Raw genomic sequence first — 26607 nt, 5'->3', positions numbered from 1 at the left:
CTGCAGTAACCATTCTGATCCCTCTTCTGTCAAAAATCTTTTCTGATCCAGGTAAGACTTCAAAATACCCAGGTCCATCCAGTGGCAGCCATGACTTAATAAAACCCCTAAGGACTATGCTATCCCCACCTGGGCAATCAAAATGGTGGAAGAAACAAGGAAAATAAGAAGTAAGAATATGGTGGTGCCCACAAAACAGATATGGTAGAAGGGGCATTAGGGTGATGACTTAAAGATTGCAGCCGTATGATTACTTTTGGCACCAAAGGTAAAATTCCAACGTCACCTGGAAATATCAAACCCAAGGCAATTTCCATCATTACATTTGGTTGTTTGCAACTTCTTCCTCCTAAAGTTGTTTTGTTATGACTATACAGTAGTTTGCATATAAAGGTCATTTGAGAGGATTAAAAAATGTCAAAGAGATGCACAAGACTCTGTGGTCCACCTGACACTTGAGCTGACACAATCTAAAAAAACCCTCAACCATGGATATAATTACTTATGTTTTTCTCAGATTTAAGGGATATCCTTACATTTGGTTTGCACCATGATAATTTTTTAAGGAACTGCTTTATATATTTGTATAGAATGTATGTGAAAATTATGTTTTTTAATGAGCCATCAATAACAGATATTGTTCATCTCAGCAAATCCGGTCACTTCATGACATCCTGACAACTGTCACAGTATAGCTGAGTTCTGATCCAAGGTTAAATGGACTCTGATCAGATCTATGCAACCGGTACCAGTCACAAATGGCAGAAAGTATACTACTTGTAAAGCATTTTCATAAACCAAATTAGCCTGGAAAATTAAAGCAGGCTGCAATATATTACATTTTTGTTTTTGGAATTAGATATACTTAATCCACACCAGCCACATTGGCTATATTCATATTACAGCATATGAATCAGATTTAATTTTTTTAAAATCCTATTGCAATATTTGTTGACCCTATTGCAGCATTTACTGCTAAATATTTATTTTTGCAGCATAATGTACATTATTAATACCAATTAGATAGTCTGGTACCCTTACAGATTAGCATTGTTATCTTTTTTGTGAACCTTACTGTAAGGTATACAAAATGCAAGCTTTGAAGATGACTTGGATTTAGTGCGCTTCAATTTAATTGAAGTCAGTAAGGAAGAGACCAATGGTTTGAATTGGTCTCAGAAGTCAAAACAGTAACTAAATTCACCAATGCTGGGTAAGGGGATGGAGTGTAGAAAGCTAACCAATGTAGAGAAAGTGAGTAATTAAACCCCAATGATTACAATCTGGGAAATGGAGGGTGGTAAAAGTTATTGACCATCAATGCATAGAATGAAATTAAAAACTCATTGGCCACCAATACTGGGTGGTACAGATTGCTTGGGAATAAATAAATTGGTTTTAGAGTAAATGCCCACATATTTTCAAGATTGCCCCTTTGTTGGTCTTATGCTATCAAACTTCCTTGTTTGCTCTCTACATATTAGAGGATGGGTTTTATTAGGCCAGGGCAATGAAGGGAAAGAATTAGCCCAACTAAAACTAAATGTCTATCTCAGGCTAACCAGTGATATTAAGTGTGAATAATATATACAGGATTTCCCAGAAGTCACTATACACTTTTAATAGTAGGAATCCATTAAAAGCGTATAGTAACTTTTGGGAAACCCTGTATATATTATTATTATTCACACAAAATTAGACAAGAAATTTTATTGATTCATATTTTTAGTATCAAAAAAGGAGTTTAAACGCCTTGAAGACTAGTTGTATACCTAAACCTGAGCGCTTCCATTTTTGACAACTTCCCACACAAGCATCTGTGAAGTTTTGCAGCATCTCTTCCCTGACCTCCCTACAAGTTTTGCAGGATCTTTTCTCAAGCTGTGACATGTTACGGGGCTTAGTGGCATGCACCTTGCTTTTGGTTTAGCCCCACAAAAAAAAAAAGTGATCCATTGGTCAGTACACTTGATGTTCAGGAAATCTCTGACTAACTAAAGTGGCATGGGATTTCCAAGAGCTGAGGGTCGTCTTGGTAATGGTGAAGGAGTGATTCACCCATTTCCACACAAGCATCATAATCTTCCAATTGAAGTTTTTGAACAACCTGAAGTTGGTACAGCTAGAGCTTTATTGCTCGAATGCATTCACGGAATCAAGCTCCAAAGTATTCACGGAATCAAAGCATTCCGGTGCAGCCCTCAACTTTCCCTGGCTTTCGGAAATGCCGACTCCAGGAGTTCAGTGTTTTCATCGGTGGTGATAGTAGCAGGCCATCCACTCCATGGTTTTTCAAGAAACTTGCCATCGATAGCATAATTTGTGTTAGCAGAGTGGTGGCTATAAAGCTTCTCAAACTCATGCTGAACTGCAACGCTGCTCCAATGTCAGTTGGTGAGCCATGGTTAAGAGAACGGTACGCTTACAAAAACTGCAATGCCCAAGTTGTCATATGCAGATGGCCTCAAGTGATCAAGATACCTGGACCATAATAGAAAAAAAGAAACGGTATAGTGACTTTTGGGACACTCTGTATACCTGCTGTTATTTTATTCCAAATTTTGCAATCTTTCAAAGCTTCCATAGCTTAATCATCTTCAGGAAGGCTTGTGGTTGAATCAGATGTCTGGCATACTCTGTGCACTGTTGTTCCTCTTATCAACCTCTGCATTATTTCATGGTCTGTAGTGATAAAATGGCTGACAGATAGAAGTATGTGGAAAGGGGCCATTCGTATGACACTCTCAGAAGTGTTGAAGATTCTGCAAGAGACCATAGCTCCTGAATACATGTTTATTCTTGCTATCCATGGATCGTAAAGTATTGTAAGCTTTTCGTTTATAGTTATTAGATAGGATAAAGTCATATAATAATGGTAGTATTAGGAAGCATTGGACGAACCCAGAAAAAGAGCTAGTGAGGGACTCTGGACCCAATGGCTTCGGGGGAACAAGGAATAAGGATGGAAGCTGTAAGTACTGTATGTAGAATATAGACGAGGTCCTGTTAGATTTTTTGTTTATATGTTATATGTATTTATTGTACGTGGTGGTACAATTTTTTCTACAGTCTCTCTCTCTCTCGTAATTCCTGCCATCAAACATGAAACATGAGCTTTCCACATACTTTCCATGAGGACACAGGCCCTGGTTTATTAAAGTTCTCCAAGGCTGGAAAGAAGTGAAGCTGTGTAATCCAGCAAACCTGGAATGGATTTCCTAAAAATATTTAGCTTTTTGTTAGCAAATGTTTTTAATCCTGGGCCAGATGCATTCCAGGTTTGCTGTATCACCCAGCCTCACTGATGAAAGTCTATTCTCTCCGACCTTGGAGAACTTTAATAAATCAGGGCCACAGTGTCATCTAGTGGTAGCCCCAAATAATGCACAAATCACTATCACTATTATCAACCTAAAAGTACAAAATACTATAACCCACCAAAAGGTATAAAAAGGATGTTAAAGATATAGAAACCAAGCTATGTTATTCAACATTTTCTTCCAATTTAAATAATTCTCTAAAAAATAACATACAATTGTTGTATTTGTTCCTATTTATTTTATTGGTATTACCTACTGTTAGCAAAATTCATTTTGTAGCCTACATTTATTTTCAAGGCAAGGTGTGCATTTTTAAGCAAACTACCAAGGCAAGCAAAGTACATTGGTTTATATTCAGATCAATTTATATTCAAGTTTGTATGGTATTTTAAATCAAATTGATTAACAATATTAATATTATATTACTTGATATTAATATTAAGTATCTTTGCAGAGAGATTTCTTGGAAACACTTATTTAAAGCAAATCATACAGCACACTCATGTAAATATGTTGAAACTCATTTGGCCAGCAGAAAAGGGTTCCGTTTTTAATTTCCACTTCTTGCCAGATATCACTTTATTCTTCTGAATTTTTCACAACTGGTTGAGGTTTAATCTCGGGGTCATAGCATTTAAATTCTTTGATATCTTTCACATACAATCCAACTGCCTGGGTGTAGTCGTGTGAACAAACCTGAAGTGAAGCACACCCCTGGCCTGTAACCGTACCATCTACATCATCTATAAAAAAAATATTTATTATTAAAGGGACAATCCAGTAATACATGAACACTTTATGACAAAACTGATTAGAGAGAACACCCTATACCAGTTCAACATGTGCGTATATTCAAATCTACTTACTGCTCGTATTCAGAGGAGATCCGGATGGACAGCAGTATCAGCTCTGCTGGGTATGTATCAGGGATTTTTACAGCTGAGAGTGATACAGTGGTATGGTGTCTATTATTTTTATTTTATCTGCAGCACTAAGAAAGCATGGTAATCACATTGTACACAGACATTTTTGTAGCTGTTGAGTTGAGTGATGTTTAATTTTGATTGATCCTGAATTAAAGACCTAGAGTCCTTGAGACCTAGAGTGTGTGTGTGTGTGTGTGTGTGTGGGGGGGGGGGGGGGGCTTAAACCTTAGTTAAAGCTGCTGCATTTTCCGACCTGGAACACCCTGGATTACCCTTAATATCCACAAAGAGAAAGGTAAAGTCTTACTAAACTTCTGTAATACCATGGAAATATTTATATATACACACATTATTAAATACTTTTATATACTAAATCTGTTATACTTACCCATCTTTAGGAAGACACTTTCCCATCTGATTCACTACACTACCACCAAGAGCTTTGATCTATCATATCCAGATTCAGTCTGACCCTGACAAGTGACTCAACCCATATTCAAAAGGTAAACCCTCATTTACCTTAAAATATTGAAATAACCTCTATAGATTTATTATATCTACCAAGAGACTTTGAATGACTTATTTTATAGAAGGGTTCTCTCTTGCAAAGTTCTAAGGAAGATACCCTTCTCCTCATATATTTTTTGCATTGGTCTACGGATGCAGGGACCAACCTTCATCGCACCCATGAAATATTCATAAATTGTGCTAAAACTAAAATAAAATACTACTTTAAACCTTAAGTATGTATTACTGTACCTATTTCTATTCCTTGAATATCCCCCCCTTTTCATATATGTATACCTAATGATACTCCATTTTATGCCTCCTTAACCCCTCTAGCGGTAATCCGGGGGTGTGACTCGGGGTGGCTTTTACATGCAAAAAGTGGTAATCCCGAGTCACACTCGGGTTAACTTTAGAAGCCCCTATTACTTTTGCCCTGTGCTCCAGCGGCGATCAGATGGTCCCGCTGTGATGCCGGGGCACTAGTCCTATGCCGGGCACTAGTACTAGGTTATCAGGAGGCGTGGCCGGGCAGGAAATTTAAAAGCAGATTACTGAGTAATCTGCTTCTAAATACCACCAAGGTCCCGGCCACACCGCTGCTCGCATCAGAAGTCCTGCATTGTGCTTCACATCTCTCCGGAGATGCAGAGCAGCAGCTCCAGCGTCAGGGTGAGGCAGGCGGGACATCCCCAATCGCATCACCCGGTAGGATGTGACATCTTCCGGGTGATGCGAGTAGTGATGTATTGGGAGGTGTGTCCGGGAGGGAAATTTAAAAGCAGATTACAATGTAATCTGCTTTTAAATGGGTTTTACAGTACAAAAACACCACACAACATAAAAAAATATATAAATTTAAAAATGTACTTTTATTTTTATTTCAAGATTACATTGTTGTCTAATATTTCATTATTTTTTTAAATTATTATTTATAATTTTGTATTATATTATAATTTATGATTATAATATAATAAATAAATATAATTATCATACCCGGAAGTTAATCCTAAGAATTACAGGCCCAAAATATAAACAAAAATTTCTATGCAAAAAAAAAATAGGATCACTTTTTGCATAAAAAACTGACTGAATTAGAACCCTAGGGGGATTGACTACTGTCTGAATTAATGACTTTAAATCTATCACTTTGAACATACCTAGAGGTATTTTTTGACTTTAGTCATACTTACTAATTACTTAAAAATCATTGTTTAATATTCTATGTCCCGAGTATGCCTGTATATCATGCTACAACTTTATTCAATTTATGATGCATTTATTTGGATTTATTATCTGAAAATGCTTTTTTGCTATGCCACCCCTGACCTATTACATTTCTATACACGACAGACAGAAAAGGACGCACCACTATCTATCTCTGAGGAAGCCCTTCTTGGCGAAACGCGTCGGATCACTGCATGCCACGGCACAGCCTTTTGAACAGTTTTATGGTTATATGTAATAATTTATGGCAAAATATATAAGTATATAATAGAGTATAACTACTCAGCGCTGTGAAATAGCAACAGAACAGAGACGATAACAAAATATGTTTAAGTGTATTTAAACCCTTTCTATAAGAATAATATAAATGGCAGGGTTAATGATAGTATGGTGAATCAGAGGAAACAACATTTGCATACTGTTACAAATGAGCCTCTATATTTTATAGATGTAGAGGATTATATTTCCCAAATCTGGGGAGGCTGAGGCTGTAATTCTGAAAACTACTTACTGCTTTTGGCTGAAGATTATACATTGCTGAACAACAGCTCCATTGAGCATCCCTAAAACTTTTTCTGCAACACTGTTTCCTGCCAACTTTCAAATAAATGTTATACCTAACCCTAATCAGTTAACCTTTTGCAAAAACCATTAGTCTGAACATGAATAGGACAGTGAGCGTGATTTTCCTTCTTCTCCCATCCATGAAAGGTTCTCTGAAATCTGGCTCAGCAATAGAGGAAGAGTGTAGTCAGAATGTTCCGACTAATGATGGTCAGGGCTTTATTCCCATGATGTGACCCCAATGTCTTGGGGTCTGGGGGCAGGGAGATATTAGAATTAAATGTTGGGCCCCCTTTAATCAATAGATCCCTTATATCAGAGAATGAGTATAGCGGTACTTAGTACCCATAACCTGTGTATAGATAGAAGGAATAAATGTGTTATTAGCTTTTTTTTTAACTGAAATTGTTTTTAATTAGGTCTACTCTGGCTTTCCTGTTGGGCAAAGCGCCTATCATTGCATTTAGTCAGTTCATCAAAGGTCAAGTTGAGAACAGTTGTCATTGGCTGTTCTTGCTGATTACAGTGGCTGGTCTGTCCCCCAGTTGGTGGAGCTCCCATCATTATTTTCTTGAGTTCAGCCAATCCAGTAGGAGGACAGCCAGGCACAGCTTCCTTCAGCTGCCCCTTAGCTAAATGATTGAACACAATGACAAGGCTGAATATTTCAAAGGTAAATATGGCATTATCTGAGCCCCTTTATTTAAGAGGACTTCCAGGTTCCAGTTCCAGTTCCTGCCTGAAAATACCACAACACTGGTGTCAAATCGTGGGGATGAAGCCCTTCTCCCAAACAATTGGGTTGTGATCTGGTTTTGCTAAAGATAGGAGGATACATTTTGCCCCCAACCTTCTTTGGCAAACAATATTCTGGAGGATTATGTATAGGAGAGGAGCACGTGTGCTTACTATTAAAACATCTAGTCCTAAAAAGTAGGCAAATATATTTCTTTTTAAATAACAAATAAAGAACATAAAAAAACACAAACATGAAAAATATAATTTCACCAATATTTGTACTATATTCTTTTTACAATGAAACAATCTACCTAGCCCAATTTAATAAAATAGGATTCCATGCAGTGGATTACATGAATGGGCCACCTTTACAGAAATGCTTCTGATTGACTTAAGACAAACATACAGTGTATCTGCCAAGTTTAGGATACTAATAAGTGATTTTCTGGTGCTAGTTAACCACATAATTACTATTTAAATATGTTTTGTCCCCTATACAGGTAGTCCCATATTACATATGAGATAGGGAATGTAGGTTTTTTTCTTAAGTTGAATTTGTATGTAAATTGGAATAGGTATATTATTTTAATAAATGCAATTAGGACACATGTTTGTGTCAACATATTATTGGCAGTGTGGTTGTAAAGAACTTACCTATCCCCCGAGCCCGCAGCGTCCCTGGGGATCTCAGCCGCAGTGGGAGATGCCGCTACAACAGGCCGCATGGCCGAGGCTGCTGCCCTGCTCGCAGCCTGTCTCTCCCTGCAGGCCGAGGGATCTGTTCTAGCCAAATACTGTTCAGCCAGGCAGCATCCCCAACATCTCTATGGATGGGATTACAGAAAGTCCTGTTCTCAGTACTCCTGTGGATGTGCAAAGTAAGGCACGTACAAGGGGTTCTGTGAGAAGAGGTGCACACGCTACCACGCGTGCCTCCTATACCCCCCGAGGGTGTGGCACTCAGGGGATTGCGGCCGCAGGGGATTCAGTTATCCTCCAATCAAATGGTGCCAGGTGGCGCAAGGTCATTGGACTCTCTGACCATTTAAGGAGAACCTGTCCTGAACACCATTGCCCGCTATAAGCCTCTGTGAATACAGTGTGCTTGGGTGCGTTTTTTGTGTTGGTTTATGGTAATCCAGTTTGTCATTACCATAGCAACCTGGTCTGAAGCCTGATTCTGCCTGAACTCTGCCTGCCCTGACCTCGGATTGTTCCTGACCTGCCTTTGGCTTACCCTCCTGTACTACCCTTATCGGACTTATCATCTGTAAATAACCCTTATCTTGTTTTATGACGATAATAAAACTTTATAAAAGGATTCTTGGAGTTGGCTGTGGTTTGTGTGCCCAGGCGCATTACAGTGATGTGAGGTAATGTAGAGAATTTCCAATTTCAGTTAATCACAAACAAAGCCCCCCACCCCATCAAGCCTCCAGCACACAAGTGAGCAGGGAAGCCTCGTTTGAATCTAGGAATCGATTTCGTATCTAGGAGGAGTTTTTCACTTGGGAAATGCACCTATAGGTCCATCTGGAATTAAATCAGATTTTAAAATAGGAAGTTAAGATTTAAACTACAGATCATACCGTCAATACATGTAAAAATAGAAAGGGGTAAACATGATGGACCCCTTTTTTCTATAACAACTCTTCTATAGAAGATTACTTCTGAATTCTGTTCTTATGAAAACCCTCAAATGGAGAGAAAAAAATGACAAACAAATGTGAACAAGGGTATGGATTAAAGTAAATAGATAAAAAGAACTTACCAGGTGATTTAAAACTCCCAACAAATAAAGCACATTTATCACTTTCTTCCCTGCAGGTTGTAGTTATATTTGGAGTACATAATTCAGTACCGACCGAAACACAAGCCGGACACTCATACCCCTTTCTGTCAGTTGTAATCTTTGGCACTATATGATTGTGAGCAAAAAGGGTTACAAGTAATAAATTAAACTGTGCGCCATTGTAAATACAAATAATAATAAACCCAATTCAGTAACAAATCTTCACTCAAGAAAGACCAGTAATAGGATAACAATTTTTTCTTTGTTCTTTATTTGCAATCCCACTGGTACCAGTGTTCATGTTTATCCAGAGGAGATATAATTGCATTCCATCGCTACGTGACCGTGATGAGTGATACTACTGCTATATAGTACATTTTCTTTGAATATGTGGAAAGTTCAGAGGAATACAAGGTGTTCATGAGCAAGAAAAGCTAAGCACTGTCATGGAGGTATTATTGCAATGCAAAATAAATTAAAAAATTTGTGTACTTTGGGTCCCGCATTGTTCTGGTAATCCATCTGTGCCAGGTGCCAGCATGTTCTTTGATCTTCTTTGTTCTTCTGGCAACTTTATTTGATTTTACAATAGGCAGGCCCCAGATCAAGTAAGGCAGCTTGCTGTCAATAGAAAAAAAAGGGTGCTGATCTCATTATGCATGCGTGAGATCAGCATTCTATTTCCTATTTACAGCAAGCTACATCACCTGATCTGGGGCCTGGCTAGAGCGAGATCGGGTAAAGTGGCCAAAGGAACAGAGAGGATCAAAGAAGATGCTGGCACCTGGCATAGATGGATTACCAGAACGATGCAGGACCTGAATTTTTAAATTTATTTTGCATTGAAATAATACCTCCATGACACTGCCTAGCTTTTCTTGCTCATGAACATCTTGTATTCCTCTGAACTTTCCACATATTCAAAGAAAATTCAACATATAGCAGTAGTATAACTCAGCAAAACCACTCATCACCATCACGTAGTGATGGAATGCAATCATGTCTAGATGGATTAGGTAGATGGATTAAAAAACGGTGCGGGACGGAAGGAGACATGTAGCCTGCTGTAAATAGGAAAAAAGGGTGCCAATTTCACTGTGCATGCGTTAGAACAGCATTCTTTTTCCCATAACAGGAAAAAGCCCCCAAGCAGCAATAATTCTCCTGGGATGCATGACATATGTATTCCAAAAGACATTCTGTCTTGATCTTTTTGCAAAATATATAGAAGGTGGGGCGTCACACTTTTTGAAAAAAAAAATTAAAAAATAAATTAATTTTCATAATTAAATGAAACCTTACTATCCAGGCATGAATGTCCAGAAAAGGGGGACAATGTGTAAATGTCCCCTAATTTATTACTATATCAAGCCACATGCTTTCTCCCAGGGCCTCCTATCCCCCTTTGCTTCCAAATAAAATTGGAGGTCCGTTAAGAAAGAAGTAGATCCATATTCATGTCAATCAGCAATGTAAATCTATTGGTAAATTCAACTACCCGAGGGATAACAAGGTTTACAGGTTGCAAGTCTTTTTAATAAATAACAGATGTACCTCTGTACTGTGGTATTGGGGGAGTGTATTAGATGTTCACTGGTACTAAATATACAATTTTTATTTATATATATTTTCATGATGATAACAGGCAAGTGTTTACTTTCCTGACTTGATCTCTCTAATGACAGCTTTGATATTGGATAAACTCAGCTATACTCACTTTGAAATCCCCCGTCATTGCAGAGATCTCGTTCACAACATGTTGTTAAGATATCAAATTGAGCCTTTTCACTGACCAAAGAATACTGTGTAGTATTGCAAGCCACGTTTAGGGAACAACGCTTTTGAATTGAATGGTTGGTTTTGTCTACAAAAAGAGATATTAAATATTAAAACGTTTTTAGCATTGTGAAAAAATGAAAAAAGCCTATAACAGAGGACAAGGGCTTTGTTTGTTTCCAAAGACAAAATTGTGTTGCAGCTTTAAAACTGAACTCCAATTGTAACAATTTACAGAAGTAATAATTTATTTAAATCAAGAATACGTTTTTGGAATCTTGGTGTCCTATGTGCATAGTAGTTCAATGTGAAACTTTGCTTTTGTGCTGCTGTTTTCTGTAATAAAGACCAGTCACTCCTTTATGAATTTTGGGTAGATGTGTGGGTAGAAATGAAAGTTTTTTGCCTAAAAATTATATATAAATATGGATTTTATATATATTTAAAAAAAAAAAAGAAATAAAGAGATGAAAGATAAAATGCCTACTATTGAGCATAAACAGTTCCGAGACGGTCATACAAGAGCTGCCTTCTGGGCATTGATGTTCTTTACCAACGCAGTGGTCAGCGTTGCGGGCCTGGCATTCATAGCATTTGATACCACAAGCTACATCTAAAACATACAAAAAAAATCATTTGAGAATAATGATGTAAATCCATGTGTCTGTGTTTTATAGTACAAAGTATTTCACCGACCATACCAATTATTCTAAGCATCATTATTGTTTGCAGCACCTCCCATACTGCAAAGCATGTTGGATTGTTCCCAACATTACCCTCCTCATAGGGAATATTTTATATAATTCTTGTGACATCTTCAATTACATGAACAGAACACTAACGGACAAGGTGCAATGCTAGAATTAATGCTGCATCAATGCTACAAAGTTTCCTGGTTTGAATTAAGTCTTAGGTTTTAAACCATCTCTGTGACATTAATTTTTCCAAAATCATACATAAATAAACAGTATGATTACTAACCTCTGTTATCCTCACTCCTATCTGTGACAATTACAATTTCCTACAGATACTACAAAGTGACCTTTGTATTTGCAACATCAAATATGCAACCACCAGCCAATTAAAGTATTTAATATGTCAAGGAAAATCAGTGCATTTTGTTATAGAGAAAATATAATAAATAAAACTATTACTTATTATTATCTGCTATTGATAAGGAATATGCATAAAAACTCACGCCATTCAGAATTCAAGACATAACAATGCCTGGTAATGAATGTGGTGCAATGCATTATTAAAAAAGGGTCAGATCCAGTTTTTTTGCTAAATATGTTACACACATTAACGTGTAAGTGTAGAGAGTAGAGTGAGGTGTAAATTAATCTTTTAAGTAGGAAATTTGCAACATAATGAATGAAAATAATTGTCTTACCTAATGAAAGACTGAAGGTGAAAAGAATGAGGATACAAGTCTTCATTTCTGTTTTTCTGACTGTCCTCAATGCTGCTGATCTTTAGAAGTGTCTTCAGATCTCTGGATGATGTCTGCAATCCCCAAGTGTTGGTATTTATTCCATGTAAATTGTTGCTGGGAGCTTATATGTGTTATGTAATATAATATTTATTTGTTAATGTGTTTGTTCAGCAAATATCATATAGAAAAATAAACTATGAATGTGCTATATTTAAAGGTGATATTTGCACCTAAGTGGGGTTATTTGCACCCAATTTGCAATAAACACTCAACATTTAAATCTAAAGCAAATTGGCTCTGGATGTATTAGTTCAGCCCCAGAGGTGAAACCATTTAGCTTTTTCTACATAGTACAAATTAGTAATAGATAGTTTTTATCGCTTAGAATATTTTTTCTTTAACAAAGTAGTTGGAATTAGGCAGGGATTTATTGCAGTGATCATTAGTGTTGGTCAAATATCTCACTATTTGATTCAACAGCTAGTCGATTGAATAGTGAGATATTGTTTGGGTATTTTTAGGGACTATTAAGGGCTGCAAGAGCAATCAGATTGCTCTTGCAGACCTTTACCAGTTGTTAGTGTCCTTGGATAGAGTTTCTATATCCAAGAACACAGGGAGTCTTGTGTTCTTGGATAGAGAAACTCTATTCAAGAACACATACTACAGTACTACAAGAGAAATCCTGATTGCTGTTGCTGCACTGTACTAGTAGTAAGTGTTCTTGCATAGAGTTTCTCTCTCCAAGAACACAGGGCACCAGATTTGATGAATGGGGAAACTTGTCCCCATTCAACCTCTAGTGCCCAGGGATCGCCTGCAGTCACAGCTGTGACCGCAAAGTTCCCACGGTTATGTGGGAACTGAACTGCAGATGAACTTTGCAGTTCCACTATGATCTCTGGGGCACTACAGGTTAATTAACCTGTAGTGCCCTGGGGATTGCACACTTTTTTCAATGATTGCAGACTCTGCTGCAATTATTGAGAAGATGCCTGGCTGGCAAGTATCTCTTAAGCTACGTACACACGTCAGATTTTTATCGCCCGATAATCGGCATCGGCCAATTATCGGGCGAAAATCTGCCGTGTGTACAGTCGGTGTCGTCCATCGTCCGGACGACCGACCTGCTGGATCCACGGACGATGGACGACAGCCGATCCTAATGAAAGGGAAGGGGGAGAGCGCGCAGCAGGGTGCCGCTCCGTCGCTCTCCCCCTCCCCTCACCATAGAGCATGAACGGTGCTGTATGTACAGCACCGTTCATGCATCGTGCACTCCCTTGTCGTTGGAAAGGATCGTGAAAGATCCTTTCCAATGACAAAAATTGGAAGTGTGTACGCAGCTTTTCTCTGTAACACAACAGTAATATGATACATTTGTTACAATTTTTTTCACAGTGGATAAAAGAAAAATGTAACAAATGTATCAGAATATTACTATGCTGGAAAGTGAGTTACAGTGTAAGAGGTATCATGTCATTGGAGGATAACCTGTAAAAAATATATAGTTAAATGAACACAAACACTCAATAAATTAATTTAACAATAATTTTTATGTTTTTAACACATTTTTTAACATTTTTTTTTTAATTTTTACCATCGAGTCTCGTTTATTTTCAGGTCAGGTCTATCCGAATTCGAACAGCCATTTTCAGGTCGAATATAAGGACAACCCAAATTGGAACACCAACACTAAGCATTTTTACCTGCCTGATCGTTGTTCTCTTCTCTCAAAAAGTTCTTAGCATGCCCAGGTTACAATAGGAAGCTTGGATACCAATTTCATCCTGATTTTCCCTGTGGTTGCATCCCAGCCTGACCAGACCAATCAAGATAGCTAGAGATTGAAACAAGATAGAGGTGAAGAAAGAAAATGTCAACGCCAGTGATCAAACAAGGTCAGGTGAGTGCAATTAAAAAATTGAAAGATCAGGAAGAAAATGGTATTATATTATGGAAGGGACATCACCTATTCTCAAAATGGTTAAGACTGGAAAAGGTTTGGTTTTCTAACTAAAACAGTTAGATAGATGTGGTGAAGATGGGAAGAGTTGAGCTGAGGTTGTGGCAGACCCCAAGGTTGTTATTGGAGAGTGAGTCAATCCGTTTGAGGACCTACAACTTGGTGGACTGGTACATTATTTTTCTGTTAGGCAATTGTTACAACTTTTGTATACTGTATGTTGCTGTTTACAATTGTTTTAGTAATAAACAGTAACTTGGACCAATAAACCCACATAAATGAGTCATTTATTGATGTCATGAATTTAAGGGTGTTTATAGGGAAAGGGGGGATAACATTTAATTCTTAAGTAAACTGGCTCAGTTTGTATTAGTTTAGCCCTAGAGGTGAAACCGTTTAGTGTTCTCTCTATAATACACAGTAATAGACTGTTCCTAATAGTTAGTACGGTATGATTTTCCTTTTTTGTTTTTATGAATGTAAAAAGGTCTCTTCGGATTTCTTGCTTAATGTTATCTAATTTTTTATATAGTCCTTTATTTTTCAGAATCTCAGATTCGCTTAAAGCCGTAATAAAGTTCTTGTTTCAAAATATAGGATCAGACAGGGCTTTATTACAGAAAGAGCCGAGCAATTTTCTTTCTGCAGTAACCATTCTGATCCCTCTTCTGTCAAAAACCTCTTCTGATCAAGGTAAGACGTCAGAATACCCAGGTCCATCCAGTGCCAGCCATGACTTAATAACACCCCTAAGGCCTACGCTATCCCAACCTGGGCAATCAAAATGGTGGAATAAACAAGGAAAAGAAGAAGTAAGAATATGGTGGTGCCCGCAAAACAGATATGGTAGAAGGGGCATTAAGGTGATGACTTAAAGGTTGCAGGCGTATGATTACTTTTGGCACCAAAAGTAAAGTTTCAACTTCACCAGGCAATATCAAACCCAAGGCATTTCCATCATTATGTTTGGTTGTTTGCAACTTCTTCCTCATAAAGTTGTATTGTTTGGACTATTAATCATACAGTAGTTTGCATATAAAGATCATTTGAGAGGATTGAAAAATGTCAAAGAGATGCACAAGACTCAAGTAAACGTGTGGTCCACCTGAAACTTGAGTTGACACGATCTATAAAAACCCTCAACCATCGATATCATTACTTATGTTTTTCTCAGATTTGAGGGAGATCCTTGCATTTGGTTTGCACCATGATAACTTTTTAAGGAACTGCTTTATATATTTGTATAGAATGTATGTGAAAGTTGTGTTTTTTAATGAGCCGCATGTCAATAACAGATATGGTTCTCTCAACATATCTCACCAAATCCGGCCTCTTCATGACATCATGACACTTAGCAATGACAACTGTCACAGTATAGCAGCCAGATTGGTGAAATGCTGAGTTTTGATCCAATGTTGGAAAGGCTCTGAGTTAGAATAGACTCTGATCAGATCTATCCAACCAGAACCGGTCACCAAATGGCAGAAAGTATATTACTTGTAAAGCATTTACATAAAGCAAATTAGCCTGGAAAAAAGCAGGCTGCAATATATTACATTTTTGTTTTTGAAATTAGATATACTTTTTCTACACCAGCCACATCGGCTATATTCATATTACAGCATATGAATCAGATTTAATTTTTTTAAATCCCATTACAATATATGTTGACCCTTTTTGCAGCATTTACTGCTACATATTTATTTTTTGCAACATAATGTACAGGTTTAATAGCATTCGTAGAGTCTTGTACCCTTACAGATGAGCACTGCTATCTTTTTTGTGAACCTTACTGTAAGGTATACAAAATGCAATCTTTGGAGATGACTTGGATTTAGTGCGCTTCAATTTAATTGAAGTCAGTAAGGAAGACACTCTGAGGGTTTGAATTGGTCTCAGGAGTCAAAACAGTTACCAAATGAACCAATGCTGGGTAAGGGGATGGAGTGTAGAAAGCTAACCAATGTAGAGAATGTGAGCAATTAAACCCCAATGATTACAATCTGGGAAATGGAGGGTGGTTAAAAGCTATTGACCATCAATGTCTAGAATGAAATTAAGAACTCATTGGCCACCAATACTGGGTGGTACAGATTGCTTGGGAATAAATAAATTGGTTTTATAGTAAATGCCCACATATTTTCAAAATTGCCCCTTTGTTGGTCTTATGCTATCAAACTTCCTTGTTTGCTCTTTACATATTAGAGGATGGGTTATATTCAGCCAGGGCAATCTACACAAGCATCTGTGAAGGTTTACAGCATCTCCCTACAAGCTGTGTATGATCTTTTCTCAAGCTGTGACATGTTACAGGGCTTAGTGTGATGCACTTTGCTTTTGGTTTAGCCTCACAAAAAAAAAGACAAAAGGTGTAAGGTCAGAGGAGCACAGAACCCATTCAAGGGAACTGTCACGGTCCCTTCCGTGATGGAAGTTTGAGGATCTGTCAGACAAGCTGCATGTGAGATTATCTGACAGTCTCTTTGTGTTTACTTGTTTCTGTGTTGTTGTTTGTAATGAGCACTCCCCTTGCATCAGCTGCAGCTGGTGGTCATTACTGCTCCTCCATTTAGTCTGGCCTCACACTTCATGCTGTGCGGTTGATATTCACTGCTGGGTTGTGAATAGCTGAAGTGTTGTGCTATCCTGAGTTCCTGTTTATATCTGCTAATAAGATAAGTTGCTTTACTTTTGGTGTTTTGGGGTTTTGTGGTTTGTTGTTTACTAGGCCTCGGGGAGACACTGGGTCCTTCATAGGGGAAGGAACCCGCAGTCTCAAGCCAGACACTACTGCTAGGGCTATACAGGGCTAGTAGGGACTAGGTTCCTGCGTATGAGTATTTCCACCATCAGGGGATACTCATAGGGTTAGGAGTTAGGGCAAGGTTAGGGTGTCTGCAAGGGGTGACCATTCCCTTTTCCCTAGCCACTGGAGGCCTAGTCCAGAGTATAACCCTTTCTGTTTCCCTCCCCTCCCCTGTTATCCGTGACAGGAACTCCCTTAACCGATCCATTGGTCAGGACACTTGATGTTCAGGAAACCTCTGACTAACCTGGCAAAGTTGCAAAAGTTTTCCAAGAGCTAAGGGTCGTCTTGGTAATGGTGAAGAAGTGATTCACACATTTCCAAACAAGAATCATAATCTTCCACTTGAAGTTTTTGAACAACTTGAATTTGGTACAGCTAGAGCTTTATTACTCTCCAATGCATTCATGCAATCAAAGCAGCATGGTGGCTCAGAGGTATCACCCGTGCCTTTGCAGCACTAGGTCCCAGGTTTGAATCTCAGCCAGAACACTATCTGCATGGAATTTGTAGGTTCTCCCCGTGTCTGCGTGGGTTTCCTCTGTGTACTCTGGTGTCCTCCCACATCCCAAAAACATGCAGTTAGGTTAATTGGCTTCCACACAAAATTGTGCTTAGATGACATATGACTATGGTAGGGACACTAGATTGTGAGCTCCTTTGAGGGACAGTTAGTGACATGACTATTGACTTTGTACAGCTCTGTGTCATATGATGGCAATAAATACTGTATAATAATAAAAAGCATTCCAGTGCAGCCCTCTAGACTGACTTTCCTTGGCTTTTCGGAAATGCTAGCTCCAGGAGTTCAGTGTTTTGATCGGTGGTGATAGTAGCAGGCCATCCACTCCATGGTTTGTCAAGAACAGATCCTTTTTCTAGAAACTTGCCATGGATAGCATAATTTGTGTTAGCAGTGTGGTGGCTATAAAGCCTCTCAAACTCTTCTGAACTGCAACGCTGCTCCAATGTCAACTATGGAGCCTTGGTTAAGAGAATGATACGCTTGCAAAAACTGCAAAGCCTAAGTTGTCATATGCTGATGGCCTCAGGTCATCAGGATACCTGGACCATAATTGAAAAAAGGAACTGTGTTGTGACTTTGGGGATACCCTGTATACCTGCTGTGCTTATTTTATTCCAAATGTTGCAATATTTCAAGCTTCTATAGCTTAAACATCTTCAGGAAACCTCTTGGTTGTATCAGATGTCTGGACAACTCTGTGCACTGTTGTTCCTCTTATCAACTTCTACGTGATTTTATAGTCTGTAGTGATAAAGTGGCTGACAGATAGAAGTATGTGGGAAGGGGCCATCCTTATGACACTCTTGGAAGTGTTGAAGATTCTGCAAGAGACCATAGCTCCTAAATACATGTTTATTCTTGCTGTCCATGGATAGAAAAGTATTGTAAGTTTTTGTTTATAGTCAATAGATAGGGTGAAGTCATATAATAATGGTAGTAGTAGGAAGCATTGGAGGAACCAAGAGAAAGAGCTAGTGAGGGACTCTGGACCCAAGACTCAAGGGCCACAAGGGAGTTAATCAGGGGAACAAGGAACATAAGGATGGAAGCTGTAACTAATGTATGTAGAATATAGATGAAGTCCTGTTAGATTTTTTGTTTATATGTTATATGTATGTATTTTACGTGGTGTAATGTACAATTTTTTCTACAGTCTCTCTCTCGTAATTCCTGCCATCAGACATGAAACATGAGCTTTCTGCATACTTTCCATGAGGACACAGGCCCTGATTTAATAAAGTTCTCCAAGGCTGGAAAGAAGTAAAGCTGTATAATCCAGCAAACCTGGAATGGATTTACTAAAAGTAATTAGCTTTTTGTTAGCAAATGTTTTTAATCCTGTACCAGATCCATTCCAGGTTTGCTTTATCACCCAGCCTCACTGATGAAAGTGTATTCTCTCCGACCTTGGAGAACTTTAATAAATCAGGGCCACAGTGTCATCTAGTGGTGGCCCCAAATTATGCACAAATGACCATCATAACCAATTCAAAAGTACAAAATACTTTAACCTATCAAAATGTATAAAAAGGAGGTTAAAGATATTAAAACCAAGCTATGTTATTTAAAATTTCTTCCAATTTAAATAATTCTCTAAACAATAAAATGCAATTGTTGTATTTATTCTTATTAATTTTATTGGTATTACTTACTGTTAGCAAAATTCATTTTGTAGCCTACATTTATTTTCAAGGCAAGGTGTGCATTTTTTAGGCAAAAACTACCCAGGCAAAGCAAAGTACATTGGTTTATATTCAGATCAATTTATATTCAAGTTTGTATGGTATTTCAAATCAAATTGATTAACAATATTAATATTATATTGTTTGTAATAATTTTACCGTATTTTTCGGACTATAAGACGCTCCGGCCTATAAGACGCACCCAATTTTAAAGGAGAAAAACCTAGAAAAAAAAGATTCTGAACAAAATACTAAAAAATCACTCTGTGTCAATGTATCGCCTTCTAATCACTCTGTGTCAATGTATCCCCTTCTAATCACTCTGACACAGAGTGATCAGAAGGGGATACATTGACACAGAGTGATTAGAAGGGGATACATTGACACAATGTATCCCCTTCTGATCACCCTGTGCCAAAAAATCATACTCACCCGATACCGCGATCCCGCGATGTTGTGGGCTTCTTCTTCTCCTCGCTCTCCTCCTGGCTGCAGCGCGTGTCTCCTCCTCCTCTGAGCGAGGAGAAGCCGACACGCATACCCCAGCGATCCCATAAGCAGGCTGATCCAGCCTGCTTACCGGATCGCGAGGGCACGTGTGCCGGCTTCTCCTCGCTCAGAGGAGGAGGAGGAGACACGCGCTGCAGCCGGGAGGAGAGCCAGGAGAAGCCGGCACCCGTGCCCTCGCGATCCCGTAAGCAGGCTGATCCAGCCTGCTTATGAGATCGCGGGGGCACGGGTGTCGGCTTCTCCTCGCTCAGAGGAGGAGGAGACACGCGCTGCAGCCGGGAGGAGAGCGAGGAGAAGAAGCACGCAGCATCGCGGGATCGCGGTATCGGATGAGTATGATTTTTTTAAATTATATTTAACATGTATTCGGTGTATAAGACGCACCCACTTTCCCCCCCCCAGTTTTGGGGAAGAAAAAGTGCGTCTTATAGTCCGAAAAATACGGTAATTATCTTTGCAGAGAGATTTCTTGGAAACACTTATTTAAAGCAAATCATACAGCACTCATGTAAATATGTTGAAACTCATTTGGCCAGCAGAAAAGGGTTCAGTTTTAATTTCAAGATAATATTTCAAATTCTTGCCAGATATCACTTTATTCTTCTGAAATTTTCACAACTAGTGGAGGTTTAATTTTAGGGTCATAGCATTTAAATTCTTTGATATCTTTCACATACACTCCAACTGCCTGAGTGTAGTCGTGTGAACAAATCTGAAGTGAAGCACACCCCTGGGCTGTAACGATACCATCTACATCATCTATAAACAAAAATATTTATTATTAAAGGGATGTTCCATTAAAACATGAACACTTTATGACAAAACTGATTAGAGAGAACACCCTATACCAGTTCAACATGTGCGTATATTCAAATCTACTTACTGCTCGTGTTCAGAGGAGATCTGGATGAACAGCAGTATCAGCTCTGCTGGGTATGTATCAGGGATTTTTACAGCTGAGAGTGATACAGTGGTATGGTGTTTATTAATTTTCATTTATCTGTAGTCCTAAGAAAGCATGGTAATCACATTGTACACTGTAGACTGATGTTTAATTTTGATTGATCCTGAATTAAAGACCTGGGGTCCCCTAAGGTAAATGTCTGTAGGACTTATTTAAAAAAATTACAAATGTGCTCTTTACCCTGCTGGCATTGAAAATCTGAAGCCAACATAGTGTAAAAAAATTGTTGGGGGGGGCTTGGTCACGATAACTACCAAACTCATCTGAATTGCTCTCCTCTAATTACAAATCCCTGTGTTCCTTTCAGTCGGAAACAAAAAAAACATTACTGGGCTCCCCTGCTTACATACCACAATATGAATAATATACATGGCAGGGTTAATGATAGTATGGTGAATCAGATGAAACAACATTTGCTTACTGTTACAAATGAGCCTCTATATTTTATAGATGTAGGGATTTATATTTCCCAAATCTGGAAAGGCTGAGGCTGTAGTTCTGAAAACTACTGACTGCGTTTGGCTGAAGATTATACACTGCTTTTAAATTCAAATACTGAGAAAATGAACAACAGCTGCTCCATTGAGCATCCCTAAAACCTTTTCTGTAACACTGTTTCCTGCCAACTTTCAAATAAATGTTATACCTAACCTTAATCATTTAACCTTTTGCAAAAAGCATTAGTCTGAACATGAATGGGACAGTGAGTGTGATTGTGCCCCCTCTCCCATCCATGAAAAGTTCTCTGAAATCTGGCTCAGCAATAGAGGATGAGTGTAGTCAAAATGTTTCAACTTGCAGATCCTCACCTGCCTTCAACAGTGGCAAGGCCCATTAATGAAGGTCAGGGCTTTATGCCCATGATGTGACCACAGTGTCTTGGGGTCTGGGGGCAGGGAGATATTAGTATTAAATGTTGGGCCCCCTTTAATCAATGGATCCCTTATATCAGAGAATGAGTATAGAGGAACTTAGTACCCATAACCTGTTTATAGATAGAAGGAATAAATGTGTTATTATTTTTTATTAACTAATTAGGTTTTTAATTAGGTCTACTCTGCCTTTCCTGTTGGGCAAAGCGCCTATCATTGCATTTAGTCAGTTCATCAAAGGTCAAGTTGAGAACAGTTGTCATTGGCTGTTCTTGCTGATTACAGTGGCAGGTCTGTCCCCCAGTTGGTGGAGCTCCCATCATTATTTTCATGAGTTCAGCCAATCCAGTAGGAGGACAGCCAGGCACAGCTTCCTTCAGCTGCCTTTTACTTAAATGATTGAATACAATGACCAGGCTGAATATTTCAAAAATAAATATGGCATTATCTGGGCACCATTTTTTAAAGAGGACTTCCAGGTTCCAATTCCAGTTCCTGGATAAAGATACCACAACACTGGTGTCAAGTCCTGGGGATGAAGCCCTTCTCCCTAACATTTGTGTTGTTGTCTGGTTTTGCTAAAGATAGGAGGCTACATTTTGCCCCCAACCTTCTTTGGCAAACAATATTCTGGAGGATTATGTATAGGAGAGGAGAACACATGCTTGCTAATAAAACATCCAGTCCTAAAAGTAGGTAAATGTATTTCTTTTTAAAGAACAAATAAAAACATGAACATTAAAAACATAATTTCACCAATGTTTGTACTATATTCTTCTAATGAAACAATCTACCTAGCCCAATTCAATAAAATAGGATTCCATGCAGTAGATTACATGAATGGGCCACATTTACAGAAATTCTTCTGATTGACTTAAGACAAACATACAGTGTATCTGCCAAGTTTAGGATACTAATAAGTGATTTTCTGGTGCTAATTAACCACATAATTACTATTTAAATATGTTTTATCCATTATACATGTAGTCCCCAGGTTACATACACGATAGGGACTGTAGTTTTTTTCTTAAGTTGAATTTGTATGTAAGTTGTAATAGGTATAATATTTTAATAAATGCAATTAGGACAGATGTTTGTGTCAACATATTATTGGCAGTGTGGTGTCAGGTAATGTAGAGAATTTCCACTTTGAGTTAATCACAAACAAAGCCCCACCACCCCATCAAGCCTCCAGCACACTAGCGAGCAGGGAAGCCTCGTTTGTATCTAGGAATCGTTTTTGTATCTAGGAGGAGTTTTTCACTTGGGAAATGCACCTATAGGTCCACCTGGAATTAAATCAGATTTTAAAGTAAGAAGTTGAGATTTAAAATGCAGATCATACCGTCAAAACATGTAAAAATAGAAAGGGGTAAACATGATGGACCCCTTTTTTCTGTAACAGCTCTTCTATAGAAGATTACTTCTGAATTTCTGTTCTTATGAAAACCCGCAAACGGAGAGAAAAAAATTACAAAAAAAATGTGGACAACGGTATGGATTAAAGTAAATAGATAATAAGAAAACTTACCAGGTGATTTAAAACTTCCAACAAATAAAACACATTTGTCACTTTCTTCCCTGCAGGTTGTAGTTATATTTGGAATACATAATTCAGTACCGACCGAAACACAAGCCGGACACTCATATCCCTTTCTGTCAGTTGTTATAATCTTTGGCACTATATGATTGTGAGCAAAAAGGGTTACAAGTAATAAATTAAACTGTGCGTCATTGTAATTACAAATATTAATAAACGCAATTCAGTAACAAATCTTCACTCAAGAAAGACCAGTAATAGGATAACAATTTGTTCTTTGTTCTTCATTTGTAATCCCACTGGTACCAGTGTTCATGTTTATCCAGAGGAGATATAATTGCATTCCATCGCTACGCGACCTGTGATGAGTGATACTACTGCTATATATTACATTTTCTTTGAATATGTGGAAAGTTCAGAGGAATACAAGGTGTTCATGAGCAAGAAAAGCTAGGCAGTGTCATGGAGGTATTATTGCAATGCAAAATAAATTTTTAAAATTTTTGTACTTTGGGTCCAGTATTGTTCTGGTAATCCATCTGTGCTAGGCGCCGGCATCTTTCTGGATCTCCTTTGATCTTCTGGCTACTTCACAAGAAAAAAAAGGGTGCTGATTTCATTATGCATGAGATCAGCGCTCTTTTTCCTATTTACAGCAGGCTACATCACCTGATCTGGGGCCTGGCTAGTGTGAAATCGAGTGAGGTAGCCAGAAGAACAAGAAGATCAAAGAAGATGCTGGCACCTGGCACAGATGGATTACCAGAACGATGCAGGACCTGAATTTTTAAATTATTTTGCATTGCAATAATACCTCCATGACACTGCCTAGCTTTTCTTGCTCATGAACTCCTTGTATTCCTCTGAACTTTCCACATATTCAAAGAAAATTCAACATATAGCAGTAGTATAACTCAGCAATTCCGCTCATCACCATCACATACCGATGGAATGCAATCATGTCTATGTGGATTAAGTAGATGGATTAAAAAATGGTGCGGGACCGAAGGAAACATGTAGCCTGCTGTAAATATGAAAAAAGGGTGCCAATTTCACTGTGCATGCGTAAAATCAGCATTCTGAGCAGCGATAATGCTCCTGGGATGCATGACATATGTATTCCAAAAGACATTCTGTCTTGATCTTTTTGCAAGATAAAGGAGGTGGGGCGTCACACTTTTTTTACAAAAAGATAAAAAAAATGTTTTAATTTTTATTATTAACTGAAACTTTACTATCCAGGCATGAATGTCCAGAAAAGGGGGACAATGTGTAAATGTCCCCTAATTTATTTCCATATCAAGCCCCATGCTTTCTCCCAGAGCCTCCTATCCCCCCTTATGCTTCCAAATAAAATTGGAGGTTTATTAGGAAAGAAGTAGATCCAGACTCATGTCAATCAGCAATGTAAATCTATTGTTAAATTCAACTACCCGAGGGGAAACAAGGATTACAAGTTGCAAGTTGTACCTCTGTACTGTGGTATTGGGGGAGTGTATTAGAAGTTCACTGGTACTAAATATACAATTTTTATTTATGTATATTTTCTTGATGATAACAGGCAAGTGTTTACTTTGCTGACTTGATCACTTTAATGACAGCTTTGATATTGGATAAACTCAGCTATACTCACTTTGAAACCCCCGTCATTGCAGAGATCACGTTCACAACATGTTGTTAAGATATCAATTTGAATCTTTTCACTGACCGAAGAATACTGTGTAGTATTACAAGCCACGTTTAGGGAACAACCATTTTTAATGGAATGGTAGGTTTTGTCTACAAAAAGAGATATTAAATATTAAAACGTTTTTAGCATTGCGAAAAAGATGAAAAAAGCCTAGAACAGAGGACAAGGGCTTTGTTTGTTTCCAAAGACAAAATTGTGTTGCAGCTTTAAAACTGAACTCCAGTTGTAACAATTTACAGAAATAATAATTTATTTAAATCAAGTATTTTTTTTGGAATCTTGGTGTCCTTTGTGCATAGTAGTTCAATGTGAAACTTTGCTTTTGTGCTGCTGTTTTCTGTAATAAAGGCCAGTCACTCCTTTTTTTAAAAAAGTGAATTTTGGGTAGATATGTGGGCAAAAATTAAAGTTTTTTTGCCTAAAAATGATATATAAATATGGATTTAATATATCTTAAATAAAAAGAAAAAAAAGAGATGAAAGATAAAATGCCTACTATTGAACATAAACAGTTCCGAGACGGTCATACAAGAGCTGCCTTCTGGGCATTGATGTTCTTTACCAACGCAGTGGTCAGCATTTCGGGCCTGGCATTCATAGCATTTTATACCACAAGCTACATCTAAAACATACAAAAAAAAAATAATTTGAGAATAGTCATGTAAATCCAAGTGTCTGTGTTCTATAGTACAAAGTATTTCACTGACCATACCAATTATTCTAAAGCATCAAACATTCATTATTGTTTGCAGCACCTCCCATACTGCAAAGCATGTTGGATTGTTCCCAGCATTACCCTCCTCATAGGGAATATTTTATATGATACTTGTGACATCTTCAATTACATGAACAGAACACTAACGGACGGGGTGCAATGCTAGAATTAATGCTGCATGTCACAGCTCAATGCTACAAAGTTTCCTGTGTTTGAATTAAGTCTTAGGTTTTAAACCATATCTGTGACATTAATTTTTCCAAAATCATACATAAATAAACAGTATGATTACTAACCTCTGTTATCCTCGCTCCTATCTGTGACAATTACAATTTCCTACAGATACTACAATGTGGCCTTTGTATTTGCAACATCAAATAAGCAACCACCAGACAACTAAAATACTTAATATATCAAGGAAAATCAGTGCATTTTGTTATAGAGAAAATATATCAAATAAAACAATTACGTATTATTATCTGCTAATTATAAGGAATATGCATACAAACTCACGCCATTCAGAATTCAAGACATAACAATGCCTGGTAATGAATGTGGTGCAATGCATTATTAAAAAAGGGTCCGATCCAGTTTTTTTTATAAATATGTTACACACATTAATGTGTAAATGTAGAGAGTAGAGTGAGGTGTAAATTAATCTTTTAAGTAGGAAATTTGCAACATAATGAATGAAAATAATAGTCTTACCTAACGAAAGACTAAAGGTGAAAAGAATGAGGATACAAGTCTTCATTTCTGTTTTTCTGACTGTCCTCAATGCTGCCGATCCTTGGAAGTGTCTTCAGATCTCTAGATGATGTCTGCAATCCCCAAGTGTTGGTATTTATTTCATGTAAATTGTTGCTTGGAGCTAAGATGTGTTATGTAATATAGTATTTATTTGTTAATGTGTTTATTCAGCAAATAGCATATAGAAAAATAAAGTGTGAATGTAACGAAAACTGGCTCTGGTTGTATTAGTTCAGCCCCAGAGGTGAAACCATTTAGTTTTCTCTACATAGTACAAATTAGTAATAAATAGTTTTTATTG

The 26607-nt window shown here is 37.8% G+C and overlaps 1 protein-coding gene across 1 annotated transcript; it reads right to left on the bottom strand.

Annotated features, from left to right (window-relative positions):
* Positions 1-3554: 3554 nt before the first annotated feature.
* On the bottom strand, positions 3555-12330 carry LOC140341393 (uncharacterized). Its single transcript, XM_072427118.1, has 5 exons — positions 12244-12330; positions 11338-11463; positions 10792-10938; positions 9054-9200; positions 3555-4063 (listed from the first exon to the last, which is right to left on the bottom strand). The coding sequence occupies exons 1-5, from the start codon at positions 12287-12289 to the stop codon at positions 3900-3902; spliced, it is 630 nt and encodes a 209-aa protein (XP_072283219.1). The 5' UTR covers positions 12290-12330; the 3' UTR covers positions 3555-3899.
* Between the last annotated feature and the right edge of the window lie 14277 nt (positions 12331-26607).

This window comes from Pyxicephalus adspersus, chromosome 11 (assembly GCF_032062135.1).
Source record: "Pyxicephalus adspersus chromosome 11, UCB_Pads_2.0, whole genome shotgun sequence".
NCBI classification, from domain to species: Eukaryota; Metazoa; Chordata; class Amphibia; order Anura; family Pyxicephalidae; genus Pyxicephalus; species Pyxicephalus adspersus.
Note: the sequence above shows the minus strand (reverse complement) of the source record. Positions and strands in the feature narration are given on the sequence as shown.

Coding starts and splice junctions, on each gene's coding strand:
- LOC140341393 (XM_072427118.1), bottom strand. CDS start 12,289: ATGAAGACTTGTATCCTCATTCTTTTCACCTTCAGTCTTTCATTAG. Junction 9,201..10,791: donor CAATGACGGGGGATTTCAAA/GTGAGTATAGCT, acceptor ACAATCATATAG/TGCCAAAGATTACAACTGAC. Junction 4,064..9,053: donor TGGGAGTTTTAAATCACCTG/GTAAGTTCTTTT, acceptor TTTTTTTTATAG/ATGATGTAGATGGTACGGTT.